This window comes from Emydura macquarii, unplaced genomic scaffold (assembly GCF_026122565.2).
Source record: "Emydura macquarii macquarii isolate MOO-44397 ecotype Brisbane River unplaced genomic scaffold, CSIRO-AGI_Emac_v2 contig_1254, whole genome shotgun sequence".
NCBI classification, from domain to species: Eukaryota; Metazoa; Chordata; order Testudines; family Chelidae; genus Emydura; species Emydura macquarii.
In genome coordinates this window covers 9828992-9843200 of record NW_027131391.1, presented here as the reverse complement: position 1 = coordinate 9843200, position 14209 = coordinate 9828992, and the positions used below count along the sequence as shown (strand labels likewise).

At 46.0% G+C, this 14209-nt stretch overlaps 1 protein-coding gene across 6 annotated transcripts in view; it reads left to right on the top strand.

Annotated features, from left to right (window-relative positions):
* The window catches only part of NF2 (NF2, moesin-ezrin-radixin like (MERLIN) tumor suppressor), a 69514-nt gene that overhangs the window by 30110 nt on the left and 25195 nt on the right, over positions 1 to 14209 (top strand). For all 6 annotated transcript variants that reach the window (XM_067550245.1, XM_067550248.1, XM_067550244.1 and 3 more), the window contains exons 8-13: positions 47 to 181; positions 3080 to 3154; positions 7964 to 8077; positions 10633 to 10755; positions 11170 to 11387; positions 13275 to 13380. In XM_067550245.1, coding sequence (XP_067406346.1) covers positions 47 to 181; positions 3080 to 3154; positions 7964 to 8077; positions 10633 to 10755; positions 11170 to 11387; positions 13275 to 13380 — 771 coding nt within the window. The remainder of the gene's footprint in view (positions 1 to 46; positions 182 to 3079; positions 3155 to 7963; positions 8078 to 10632; positions 10756 to 11169; positions 11388 to 13274; positions 13381 to 14209) is intronic.

The window sequence follows — 14209 nt, the reverse complement described above, 5'->3', positions numbered from 1 at the left end:
CTTCAAATGGAAATGGTATGTTCTGCTCTGTTTTTCCCTTCTGTAGAATAAGAAGGGCACGGAGTTGTTGCTTGGGGTCGATGCTCTGGGGCTTCACATCTATGACCCAGAAAACAGGCTGACCCCCAAAATCTCCTTTCCGTGGAACGAGATCCGGAATATCTCCTACAGCGATAAGGAGGTAGGGCACATCTACCCTGGTCCCCTGTACAAATATCAATAAGAATGCAACAACAAATCAGAGGGACTTCTTTTATCTCCTGTTTCACTTGCACTTGCCCTCACAGTGGCAGCCACGGGTGTCTCGGCCTTTCCAGTAGAACCCTTAATTCTAGGACTCTTGTATGTTTTTTGAAAGCAGGAGTTCAAGAGCTCAGCCCAGGACCTATTTTTTATTCATTATTTTTAGAGCATTTACAAAATCTCTGTTTAACCACTTTAAAAAGAAAATCACCCCTAGTGTGCTCAGCCCAACCATCTGAGAGTTCAGAAGATGAGAATCTTTTCTTACTGTGAATATGCCCTTGCATCGTGAAATATAATTAAATGTATTCCTGGTAAGGAGCTTTTGGCGCTCTGTCTGATTATATTGCTCTGAGCTTCCAAACTTTGAGTGCCAGGCTCAGTGCAACAGATTTTAATCTTTTCTTCGGTGTCAAGTAGTGTAGGCCCAACACATATGGTCGATTTTTGATTAAACAGTTTGTGAATAGGAATGGCTTCCTGAATAGTTGGAAACCAAAGACCAACACCACTAGGACTACAATAAGGAGGTGAAATTGACTATAGAAAGTGAAACTGACCAATTTCCTGTCTAGTCTGAGGGAATTGCACAGGAAAAGTTAACTCCCTTCATGATAGGGAAACAAACTAGCTATTTAATTTCTGGGTTTTTTTAATTAAAACATGATATTGATGAGGCAAAAGCTAAAGATTTCTCTCTTCAGATGAGTTTATGCACATTTTTGTTAAGTGATTAGCACATAATTTAATCCCCCCCCCCCCCTTTTTTTTTAAGAATTAAAACTAAAGCTCTCCTTAATTTAGAGCAACAATCTAAGCACAACATTTTTTCTTCTCCTAAGACTCTTTACTGCCCATACTCAGGTCAGTGCAGTGAAAGCTCCCTGATCATGCATTACTTTGAGTCTGAGGGATAAAGCAGCTGCAAGTAGGGCTTGACATAATAGACTGTAATAGATCTTTCTCCTGGGGGAAGGTGCTGTCATCTTCTATCATGTCAATAATACTTGTAATAAAATGACCACAAGTAGACCTGACATGATAGTAAGCAGGCTTAACAGCAGTGTATGACAGCTATATTGACACAGTGGAGATGTTTAATCTATTGTAACAATGATCAACTGTTTATGTGGAACTGGCATTACTCTTTTCCCTACTCACCACTGTTAGTAGTGAATGACATGGACTCTGTTGGAGTTAAAATCCAAAGAAATTCATGCATTCAGCCTATGTGAAGACCTAAAGATGTCCTTGTAAACTGACAAAACAATATACTGTTTGCCAAGATCAGTTGTGCTGAACTCTTCAGGCAGTCAATGTATTGACCTGGTTTAATCTTATGCAGAAGGGTTATCTGTTCAGCCAGCTTTTTTGGGGGAGAGAGAGGGGCGGGGTGTGATGGCCTCTAAAAAGGCAGCGTTACTGAGCACTAGATCTTGTCAAGTATCCTTTTGTTAGCCCTGAGTCCCTATCCATTTAGATTATTATATGGCCCCCAGCACCGTAATGCTTGAACCCCCATCCCTGGCAGTGCCACTAGTACCACTCACTTGAGGCTGGAGAGAGATGATTGTAGTTGGGAAGTACTTTGAATGCCATGAGCACCAAGGAGGGGTTGAAATTGTCTAGAGTGGTACAAGGTAAACACACACAGGAGAGAGATAGTCTCCCTAGGGTAGTGGGACACTAGTGCCACTCACTTGAGGCTGGAGAGAGATGATTGTAGTTGGGAAGTACTTTGAATGCCATGAGCACCAAGGAGGGGTTGAAATTGTCTAGAGTGGTACAAGGTAAACACACACAGGAGTAACAGGGTGAAATTTTAGACGGCAGAATAGTCTCCCTAGGGTAGTGGGACATAAGGCCTGTAACATAAGGTTAAGTTGACCAGAGTCCTGGCGAATAGAGTGTATGGAACAATTGCATACTGTCCCTCTGGGTGTGGGGAGATAGACTAGAAGGGTGGATGGAATATAACTGGGCTTGGAAGGATTTGTCAATTTCACTGTACACCCACAAACTGATGAAAAAATATTTGTCGATAATCAAACTTTACAGCTAGGCAAAATAAGAAAAATGCTGCTTGAGAGCATCTTAGAGTTTGATTTAAGGATATTTATTTTGTATATTTTGCTATGTGCCGTTGATAACTTGTGTTTTAATGATTATAAATCTTTAGCTGTTTGAAACTCAGCATCTACTGTGATTAAATAATTATTGTCTGAACCTCCTAGTTTCCTGCAGCTGTGAAAATTTAAATCGATAAACATTGAAAAAATGTTTAAAAATAAACATTGATTTTTATATATATATATAATATAAAAAAAATCAAATTCTGCCAACCCTAAACGGAACTGTTGTGTTTCCTTCTCTACTTTCGTTAATTAAGCACCAACCCCCTGGGCAGTTCAAACTAGTTCCTCTACTCTGATGGGCCACAGGTTTTTTTTTCTCCTCCCTTTCCCCAGTCCCCCATATCCTGTTGTACAGAAGCGCCTTGTCTTTGGTTGGAAGCGTGAGTGAGCAGCTCCATCCAAGCCTGGTGAGCTGGTCATCAGAGGGCACTCACTGAGTAGACTGGAATCACTCCCCCTGCAGCCTAAGGACATTGCTTCTGTGAGGCACTTGAGCTTTCCTGATGGGGGCACAGCAGCCCTTGATTGCTTTTGATCCTAGCTGGTCTGCTTGTCAGCAAGCCATGAGGATTGCTCTCAGGCTTGTTTATCCTGCATTCCATTGACCTCCTCTTAGCCAGCACTCTCTGTAATTCTCTCTGCTGCCCTGCGTTGTTCCAGCCTCTCTGTTTGATAACTTTTTTCTTTTTCTCTCCTTTCAGTTTACAATTAAGCCATTGGACAAAAAGATCGATGTCTTTAAATTCAATTCATCAAAGCTGCGTGTGAATAAGCTGGTAAGTTTGCAGGCACAGTGTTTTGATTGCCTGCAGCAGCGGCTCTTGAGGAAGCCTTTATAGGTAATGTTCTTTCAGGGTTTTCCTTATTCAAGCATCTTGGCCACTGTCAGAGGTAGCACACAGGACATGATGGGCCACAGGTCTGATCCACTATTTTGGAAAGAGGGGGAAGAGTCAAGCTTCATGAAATTCTTCACCCCCATCTATTCCCCTTTTTCCCCTTTTTTGAACCCTCTCGTTACATCTGTCCTGCACTGTAAATAAAGTGTTCTTCTCATCGCCCTCGTTCCCCAAAATCTTCTTTCGCTCTTTTCCTGGGCTTCTCCATGCTGCTGTGCTGATGTATTTCACCCTATTCTTGGCTGATCAGAGCGTCTAACAGAAAACACTAACTGGTTTGTGCTCACTCAGTAACGTAAGAAGCCTGGAAAACAAGCAGGAGGAATTGGAAGTCCTGGCACAGTCAAGGAACTATGATGTGATTGGAATAACAGAGAGTTGGTGGGGTAACTCATGTCTGGAGAACTGTGTAACTGACAGGTATAAACTGCTCAGGAAGGACAGACGGGGAGAAAAGTTGGAGGAGTTGCACTGTATGTAAGAGAGCAATATGGTTGCTCAGAGCTCCAGTATTAAACTGGAGAAAAGCCTGTTGAGAGTCTCTGGGTTAAGTTTAGAGATGAGAACAACAAGAGGGATGTTGTGGTGGGCGTCTGTTATAGAACACTAAACCAGGCTGATGTGGTAGACGAGGATTTCTTCAGACAGCTAGTGAACGTTTCCAGGTCACAGGATGTGATTCTCATGGGGGGACTTCAATCACCCTGACATCTGCTGGGAGAGCAATACCTCAGTGCACAGACAATCCAGGACGTTTTTGGAGAGTGTTGCGAACAACTTCCTGGTGCAAGTGCTGGAGGAACCTACTAGGTATCGTGCTCCTCTTGACCTACTGCTCACAAACCGGAAAGATTTGGTGGGGAAGTAGAAGTGGGTGGTAGCCTGGGCAGAAGTGACCATGAGATGGTCGAGTTCAGGATCCTGACAAAAGGAGGAGAGCAGGATGCAGACCCTGGACTTCAGAAAAGCAGACATTGACTCCCTCAGAGAGCGGATGGGCAGGATCTCCTGGGAGGCTAATATGTGGGGGAAAAGAGTCCAAGAGAGCTGTTATATCATTATCACTCCTATAACCGCAATGGTTGTTGGGGCACCATCATTGATGATCAACCAATTGTCTCCACCCCGATGACTGTGTGTCAGTGCCTGAGTCTTTGTGAAGTCCATTCCTGTCCACTCTTTAATGTTGTCAGTCCATCTGTTCTTCTGCCTGCCTCTTCTTCTCTTCCTCTGGACTGTCCCTTGGAAAATGATCTTGGATAGGCCAGATGATACTGTTACATGGCCATACCACTACAGCTTGTGCTTCTCCACGGTCATCAGGAGATCTTCATATGACCAAACACATTGGGTGATGATGTTTCAAACCTCTTTGTTAGTGACATGGTCGAGGTAGGAGATGCTCAAGATGTATTTTAAAGAAACCTTATTGAGGGCGCAGGAACAAACTGTCCTGATGTGCAGAAAGAATAGCAAATATGGCAGACGAGCAGCTTGGCTTAACAGAGAAATCTTTGGTGAGCTTAAACAAAAAAAGGAAACTTACAAGGAGTGAAAGCTTGGACAGATGACTAGGGAGGAGTAAAAAATACTGCTTGAGCACGCAGGAATGAAATCAGGAAGGCCAAAGCACAATTGGAGTTACTCTTCAAGTCCCTTGTTAGTTGTAACAGGAAAGGTTTCTACAGGTATGTTAGCAACAAAAAGATGATCAGGGAAAGTATGGGCCCATTAGAGAATGGGGGAGCAACATAGTGACAGATGTGGAAAAAGCTCAAGTACTTAATGTTTTTTTTTGCCTGTGCCTTCACAGACAAGGTCAGCTCTCCGACTACTGTCAGCACAGAATGGGGAGGAGGTGAACAGGCCTCAGTGCTGAAAGAACAGGCTCAGGACTTTTTAGATAGGCTGGATATACACAAGTCCATGGAGCTGGATGCAGTGCATCCGAGGGTGCTGAGGGAGTTGGCTGATGTGATTGCAGAGCCATTGACCATTATCTTTGAAAACTCATGGCGATTGGGCGAGGTCCCAGATGATGGGAAAAAGGCAGATATAGTGCCCATCTTCGAAAAAGGAAAGGAGGAGGATCTGGGGAACTACAGACCGGTCAACCTCACCTCAGTCCCTGGAAAAATCATGGGGCAGGTCCTCAAGGAATCCATTTTGAGGGACTTGGAAGAGAGGAAGGTGATCAGGAAGAGTCAGCATGGATTCACCAAGGGCAAGTCATGCCTGACCAACTTGATTGCCTTCTGTGTTGAGATGACTGGCTCTCTGGATAGGGGGAAAGCAGTAGACCTGACATACTTTGACTTTAACAAAGCTTTTGATATGGTCTCCCACAGTATTCTTATCAGCAAGTTAAAGTAGTATTGGTTGGATGAATAGACTATAAGGTGGATAGAAAACTGGCTAGATCATCGGGCTCAATGGGTCGTGATCAGTGGCTCGATGTTTAGTTGGTAGTCGGTAACAAGCAGTGTGCCCCAATGTTTGATCCTGGGGCCGGTTTTGCTCAACATCTTCATTTTAATGATCTGGAGGATGGGGTGGAGTGCACCCTCAGCAAGTTTGCAGATGACACTAAGCTGGAAGGAATGATAGATACGCTGGAGGGTAGGGATAGGATACAGAGTGACCTAGATAAATTAGAGGATTGGGCCAAAAGTAATATGATAAGGTTCAACAAGGACAAGTGCAGAGTCCTGCACTTTGGACGGAAGAATCCCATGCACTGCTACAGACTGGGGACTGACTGGTTAGGCAGCAGTTCTTCAGAAAAGGACAGTGGACAAGAAGCTGGATATGAGTCAACAGTGTGGCCTTATTGCCAAGAAGGCTAATAACATATTGAGCTGCATTAGTAGGAGCATGGCCAGCAGTTCGAGGGAAGTGATGATTCCCCTCTATTTGGCACTGGTGAGGCCTCATGGAGTATTGTGTCCAGTTTAGGCCCCCCGCTACAGAAGGGATGTGGACAAATTGGAGAGAGTCCAGCAGAGGGAAACAAAAATGATTAGGGGGCTGGAGCACAAGACTTATGAGGAGAGGCTGAGGGAACTGGGTTTGTTTAGTTTGCAAAAGAGAAGAATGAGGGGGTATTTGATAGCAGCCTTTAACTACCTGAAGGGGGTTCCAGGGAGGATGGAGCTAGGCTGTTCTCAGTGGTGGCAGAGGACAGAACAAGAAGCAATGGTCTCAAGTTACAGGGGGGGAGGTCTAGGTTGGATATTAGGAAAAACTTTCCCTAGGCGGGTGGTGAAGCACTGGAATGGGTTACCTAGGGAGGTGGTGGAATCTCCATCTTTGGAGGTTTTTAAGGCCCGGCTTGACAAAGCCCTGGCTGGGGTGATTTAGTTGGGGTTGGTCCTGCTTTGAGCAGGGGGTTGGACTAGATACCTCCTGAGGTCACTTCCAACCTAATCTTTTATAATTTTATGATTCTAGTACTGAGCCCCTATCAGGACACATCCCTTGAGTCATGACAAATGGAAAAGAGACTAACTCGGAGCCATTTCATTCATGTTACTTATGGCCATCTTTGCCAGATCAAAAAAAGTCACTCACTTTAGACTGTGTTGAATTCGTTACACTTTCTGTCTTGTTTGTGACTCTAAAGTTTACAGCCAGAAAACCACACAATAAATCTAGCACCAGATTTTCAGAATTGCTCAATACCCAGCAGCGCCTGTTGAGGCATCCAAACTAGCAGCCAGACTTTCAACAGCACTGTGCATATGAGAACAAAAAGAACTGCTGGCTTCTGAGCTGTTCTGAAAATCTGCCCCAGAACCTGTAATACGCATTACTTGGCTGTACTCTCTGGAGGAACGTGTAGTATATTTTGGTTTCTTTTGGGGATAAGGAGGGGGATTTCTGTCTCAACTCCAATGACAACATAGACTGCCCTGCACCTGCTGTAATCTCAGGAAATGTAGCGTTACCTTACCAAGGCAGAGCCTAACCCTTGGGCCGCATTCACGCTGGTATAGCTTCACCGATTTCATTGTACTTAGCCCTGGTTTATAGCTGTGCAAGTGAGCTCTGAGTCAGGCCATTAAAAGTGAGTCTGAGAGAGGTGGTAGAGTTCTTACCTACCCCTAAACTTTTTCCTACTATTCTTCCATCAGTATCTGTTTCAGATCCTCCTACTCCCTCTGCCCCAAAGTGCTAGAATCAACTACTTTGCTCCACAAGCCATGCAGCCGAGATGGCTGAAGGCCTCCAGTGAGGCTGCGGTTCTGTTGCAGGCTGGTTGGTGTAATGCTGTGCATTGGATAGCCTTTCTGTCTTCTCATTTCTCTCCCCCTCGCCCCGAGACTGAAGGGGTTTCTGGTGGTGCTGTAAACCTCCTGTTGGCACAAGGCCTAAGTAAGCATCCCTTAGTGCTCCTTGAACTTTGAGGGGCATTGTGATCAAGAGGATAGAAAACTGCATTGGGATGTAGAAGACCCAGATCCCATTCCCATGGGTAGCTCACTCCACCTTCCTGTGCCTTGTTTTCCCCATCTGTAGAATGGGCTTAATGATACTTGGTAAAGTGCTTTTAGATCCATGGATGAAGGTGCTATATGAGCACTAAGTATTAATAACTCTACGTGCTGGCAGTGCAGGCCATGTCATCCAGATGTGTGTGTGTGTTCATTTCTTTCCTGTCTTCCCCCATATCTTTGACTGGGACAGATTCTTCAGCTATGTATTGGAAATCACGATCTGTTCATGAGGAGGAGGAAGGCGGACTCGTTGGAGGTTCAGCAGATGAAAGCACAGGCCAGGGAGGAGAAGGCAAGAAAACAGGTGAGACACACCATGAAATACAACACAGTTGTGAGCCATAATCAGCAACATAAATATTCCATGGGGGAACAGCCTCCAGAATAACACAAACCACCAACACCAGGTTTGCGAGGCAGGCCTTGCTGAGCTTCTTGTCCAGTAACCTGCTCTGTTACTACCTGTCGTTCTTACAGTTTCTTATGTGGGTTGATGGCAGAATGGCTGCCAAGTCACCAGACTACAGGCTCGGAGGTATAGCTGGGAGAGGAGAAGGGAAAGGATAACCCTGTGCACTGTACATATATGTGCACTGTACATATGTTTGCATCCGTCCCTGCCACGTCCTGTTGCAGGAAAGTTGCACTGTCTTGGGGAAGATGATTGTAATTAAGGCAGGGCCTGTGAGGAGGCGCCGTGCTTTGCCATTGCTCTGCGTTCTCGTTTCCTAATGAGATGGTGATGGAATGCATGGCGACATCTCGGGGCATGCAGCCTGCATGCTAATTCGGTCCTGGCCTCCTTCATCCACCGCAGGTCAGGCAGCAGGAACGACACATCGCAGGCAGCAGCTTGTAGCCAATGAGCATATATCAGCAAATTGGATTGTGTGAATCATTGGTTTCTGTTCGTAGACCTTTTCTGTGCACTGAAACCCACACAGCTAATCTGAGTGCTGCTGCTTAGAATATAAATGTCCATTTCTGAGTAAGCCACTAGATAGCAGCAGCAGCTAAGGCAGCCAAGTGCACTGAGAGACTTGAAATGCAAATGTCCTGCTCTTGGATTTGGACCTGACCACTGAGATTTATTGCACAGGACGGGGGGTTAGAACTGAGTATCTTGCACAGCCTAGTGTTATGCTCTACAGTGTGATGCGGGAGAGCTGTGTCCAGTTCTCCTTTCTCAGCTTCCTGTGCCTGCAGGGGCTCGTCTTTGGTTGGTTGAGGGAAGAATGCTTGCATCTAACTATGGTGCCTCCGGCCAGTAAAGGAATGGTGCTGGTAGACTGAAAGGAGCCCCAGGCAGTCCTTGAGGTGGAGGATGATGAGTGACATGGAACCTTCGAGCGCTGGTGGGGAAAGGAGCATTTTTTAGAATTTGATGGGCTCCTTCCGGGATGTGGTGGACCTGTCTGAATGAAGTAAGAAAGAACTGAGAACCCTGGTGACCACCTGGTATGGGCCCAGGGTTTGGGAGGAGTTACCATGGAGGTGACCACCCGGCCCTGGAGATGCGGGTATGTAAACGTTTAAAGCATTTGAGATGAAATAGGTAGAGCTTTTGCAAGGGGACCTAGGGGAAGAATAATAGTACCTAGCTCGTATCTAGCTCTTTTAATCCATAGAGCTCAAAGTGCTTTGAAGAGGAGGTCAGGATCATATCTCATTTTACAGAGGGAAAATGACTTGACCAAGGTTGCCCAGCAGGCCAGTGGCAGATCTGTTAATTGAACCCACATCACCTCACTTCCAGTCCACTGCCCTAGTGACTAGCTGTGTAAGAAACAGCAGAAATGTGTAGATTTGCTGCCCTCGCTTGGGTTTAACTCCTTTATTGTATCTTGCTGCCTACACTCCAGGGTTACCGTGTTAACTGGTTCTGAGCAATCCTCTCACATCATGAGCCCCTGGATTTGCATGTTAGTGGAAGCCCTGAATGGGATCCTGATCATAATAAGGGATAATTGATGAAGGGTACCTTTAATAGAAAGAAGCACCATCGTTGGAGCGATGGGGTGTCCTGCTTTCAGAACATATCTAGTGCCTGAGGGTCACAGAGAAATGGCTTGCCACTCTTGCTTGCCTTCTTGAACTCTGCATGTGGCCTGAGTAATTAAGTGATCTGTATGTGTAACCTAGGTATTTATAATGGGCCAATCACTGTGATATCTGGGTGCTAAAAGGTGGTGAATTAACTGGTTTTGCAGTTCCCTTCCACTGCTTGGTTAGCAGAGGAGAGGTGCCTTTTTGGAGGCTGCGTTATACAGTGTGCATCTGCCCCCTAAACCACTGAATACGTGATGCTTTTAGACGCAGTATGTGTGTTGCATGTTCTCCTGGGAGCAGGTGGAAGGGATTCCGCTAGATTAGGTTGAATCAAAGAGCGGACCTGACTGGCTCTTTCTCACATGGAGAAGTACTGTGCTTTTTTGTACACTGTCAGAGGAGGAAGGTTGACTTATATAGGAACTGTAATGGTAGGTAATCATGCGCTTTCTGGCCTACCCATTAAAGGAATGGAATGGGGAAGAATTTCCAGTGCACGAGGCTTTATCTGCTGTTGTATCTGATTGAAAATAACAAAGATCCCTGTCGTTTGAATTTGTGGCTTACAGCGCTTGTCATCGTGGGATCACAAAGTGTTTCACAGACATTAATAGGCCCATCTCCTTCTGGTGGCGAAGAATTGTTGACAAATGGGGAAGTTGAAGCAGAAGGAGGCGATCTTACTCAGATGAGTGCTCTCCAGCCATCAGACAACATTCCCGTCCTGTCTGTGAAATGCACTGTGCCTAGAGAAGACACCGAACATTGACTATTCTCATATTTGTCCTGTCCTTTCCCTCCTCTCCCTAGATGGAACGACAGTGTCTGGCTCGAGAGAAGCAGATGAGGGAAGAGGCAGAGCGAACAAGGGATGAGTTGGAGAGGAGACTGTTGCAGTTAAAAGAGGAGGCGACAATGGCCAATGAGGCGCTGGTAAGTCTCTGTGATGGCCGTTCTCCAATCACTGCAGACGTTCTTGACTTCCATTGCTGACGTCAACGTCCATACAGGGTGCATTCTGGGGCTTTTCTTAAGCCCCTGCTGGTGGACAGTGATTCAAAAGACAGATGGGTCAGTTGAATAGTGTGGTGCAAGGGCCTTGCTATGCCAGGGTCTCAGTGGAAGATTAATTGGAGGCAGAGAGCTGGAGAGTATCAGAGTCTTGATTGAAAGCTATTGCACAGTGGCCAGGGCACTGTGGAGGATCGAGGAAGTGGGGAATTCGAACACGTGTGGGTCATGGTTAAAAGGTGGGCAGGGAACTTAGGATCACTACCACAGGGATCTTGGACATGTCAGGGTGGGGACCTTGGGCATGCTGACACTGCTGTATGTATTGATTCCCAGATGAGGTCGGAAGAGACAGCAGACTTGCTGGCTGAAAAAGCCCAGATCACAGAAGAGGAGGCCAAGCTGCTGGCTCAGAAAGCAGCTGAGGCAGAGCAGGAGATGCAGCGGATCAAAGCAACCGCCATCCGGACAGAGGAAGAGAAACGATTGATGGAACAGAAGGTGCTGGAAGCAGAGATGTTGGCATTGAAGATGGCAGAAGAATCGGAAAGAAGGTCAGAGGGAAGAACCCTATCCCTGCTTCTGTGTTCCACTTTCCAACCTCCCCATGAGTTTAGCTGAGACAGTATCCTCGGGTCACACCTTTAGACACGCCCCCCAGACTGTGTGTGCAGGGTCCCTTGGTATCCCTGACACGTGTGAGGGATTCCACAGCATTCTTGCCAGCAAGTTAAAGAATTATGGGTTGGATGAATGGACTACAAGATGGATAGAAGCTGGCTAGATCATCGGGCTCAACAGGTAGTGACCAACGGCTCGATGTCTAGCTGGCAGCCGGTAACGAGCAGAGTGGTTTTTGATGCCCAGTTTGACAAAGCCCTGGCTGGGATGATTTAGCTGAGGGTAGTCCTGCTTTGAGCAGAAGGTTGGACCAGATGACCTTCTGAGGTCCCTTCCAACCCTTATATTTTGTGATTCTAATGCCCACAAGACCTAGCTGATTTCTTTATGCTGCTCTGTTTGTCACAATTAGGCTGCTGCTGAATGGTAAACTGATGTTTCTATACATGTCGGGCCTCCCTCATTTTCGTGCATGTGAGTCTGGTGCTGGAGAATTCTTATGGGGGAAAGATAGTATGGCCAGGGGAGAGACGTTGAGTTAGTGGGCTTGGTGTGTGCCTGCAGTACTCTGCACCCTATAAGATATTCTTCCATTCAAACTGTCCAGAGGACTCTTCTCCCCTGACTCATCTTGGAGCACTAACTAGAATGTGCAGCCATTGGCTCAGTTTCTCTGGCTGATCCTACAGCTCCTTGATAAACACCCGCCATATTCTCCAAAGTATTTGACTGCATTAATTAATAAAGCTTGAGTTTTGCTTCTAGATATTAAACTCAATTCATCATTCTCCCCCTTGCTCCTGCATTGTGCTCCCAGATCTCTCGCCTTCCCGATTAGTCACGAGGCTTCTGTTGCATGTTAGGCCTGGGGACCCCTTTGTGTCAGAGTCCCTGTCACGTGTTATGCCTCGTGTTTGCAGCCTTGGTATGCCAGTCACGCGTTGCATTCATTAGTGGGTGAATTAAAATGAATACTAACTTCCTCACTGTTCTCACTTTTCCTACATGCGTGTTTTGGGCTTCAGCCCTCTCACTTGTTCAATAGCTTTATCCTCACCCATCCCTTCTCTATCTTGATCTCCCTGTAAAGTCTGATTCAGCAAAGAAGGCTTCCTTTCACTCTCCTCATCTTGCCTTTTGCTTTCTACCCAGGGAACGTCCTCAGGAGCTGTCATACATCAAGGACATGAGACTGGCATGTTAAAGTCCATATAGTACTTTTTGGGCATTTTCCTTTGTTCCTTTTAGACAAACAGCCCACATTAGATTATTAATATTCAGAAGACCAAAGCTTCTGCTCCCCAAGTTAAAGCTTTTTACCCCTGTTCTGATTTTGATCACTCACTGTGTTCCCAAGTTGCCCTCCCCACTCTAGGCAGCTTGACCTGCTTCTCCAGGTGTCAGTATTTTTGCAAATGCTGACATCCTGCTCATATTAAAGCATGCCTTTTTGTGACTTGGATCTCATGCTGCTTCCTTGTTGGGGTGCCCCAATGCCCCACCTGCAGTATCAGATCCTAGCTAGAAAGAGAAGACCTAGTAGGACATCTAGTCAGTCTTCACTATCCTTGGCTGTTAGTGTAGGTTTGTTTTCTTCAGTATTTGTCCAGTCGAGTTGGATGGTCCCAAGTGATTGGGTTTCCACTGTTTCCCTTGCAGAAATTATTCTGCAGCTCAGTAGATCTCATGGCCAAATAAATCTCAACCCTCTCTGCACTTTGGTGTTGCTCTATTTCCCCTTCTTTGACTTTCACCTCACACCTTCCTTCCCTGACCTGCACTGACCTGGTATTGGTCATTGTTTCTGTTGCTGTGCATAGGGCAAAGGAGGCTGATCAACTAAAGCAGGATCTTCAGGAGGCTCGAGATTCTGAGCGGAGAGCAAAGCAGAAGCTCTTGGAGATCACCAGCAAATCATCATACACGGTAAGAATGTTCTATATTACAGCTCCATTTTTTTCCCCAGGAAGAGGGCAGGATCCCCTTGAAGGTTTTGACAGGAGTCGGGCTGTTTTCCATGGTGCCACCTCCCCGGGGGGGAGAGGGGGTGTGAGTGAGACTTTCTGGTTGTGGAACCCAGCAAGGGAAATTGCAAATGATTTCCTGTGCTCCTCAGTGTCCAGGCCTTGTGGCCTGCAATTTAACAGAGAACAGACAGCTTCACTCTGTCTCCCATCTGCCCTTTCTCTGACCACAAGAATAGCGAGGAACGAATGAAATTAAAAAAGACAGCAGATTTAAACCTAATGAAAAGCTGTGCTTTGTTAACCTGTGGAGCTGACAAATACAAATTCTGAGGCCAAGGACTTAGTTGCATTCAAAGTAGGGTTAAACACTTTGTGAATAAGGGCATCCTCTGTTTTCTTAGTAAGGCTAAAAATTGATCAAAACTTATAAACTCATGCTTCAGGGCATTAACCAAACCACTCCCTCCCTGTGTTCAGGAAAAAAACTTCCCCTACGAGAGATTACTCTATAATTGCTATTAAGAGGGTTGCACAACTTCCTTTGCTGCATCTGGTACTGGTTGCCATTGGAGACCAAATGCTGGGCTAAATGACCATTGTTCTGATCCAGTCTGGCAGTTCCTTTCCTCCTGGCTTTGCTTCTTTTGCTGTGAATCTTACGGGGACCTGTGAATGCCATCAAGTGGTCTCCCCCCTGCAGCTTATACCTGGTGGCCTGGCCTTCCTGCTGTTGGTTAGTCCCAAGAGGCGGGAGACTATGGTGTGAGTAATCTGCATGGATACATCCC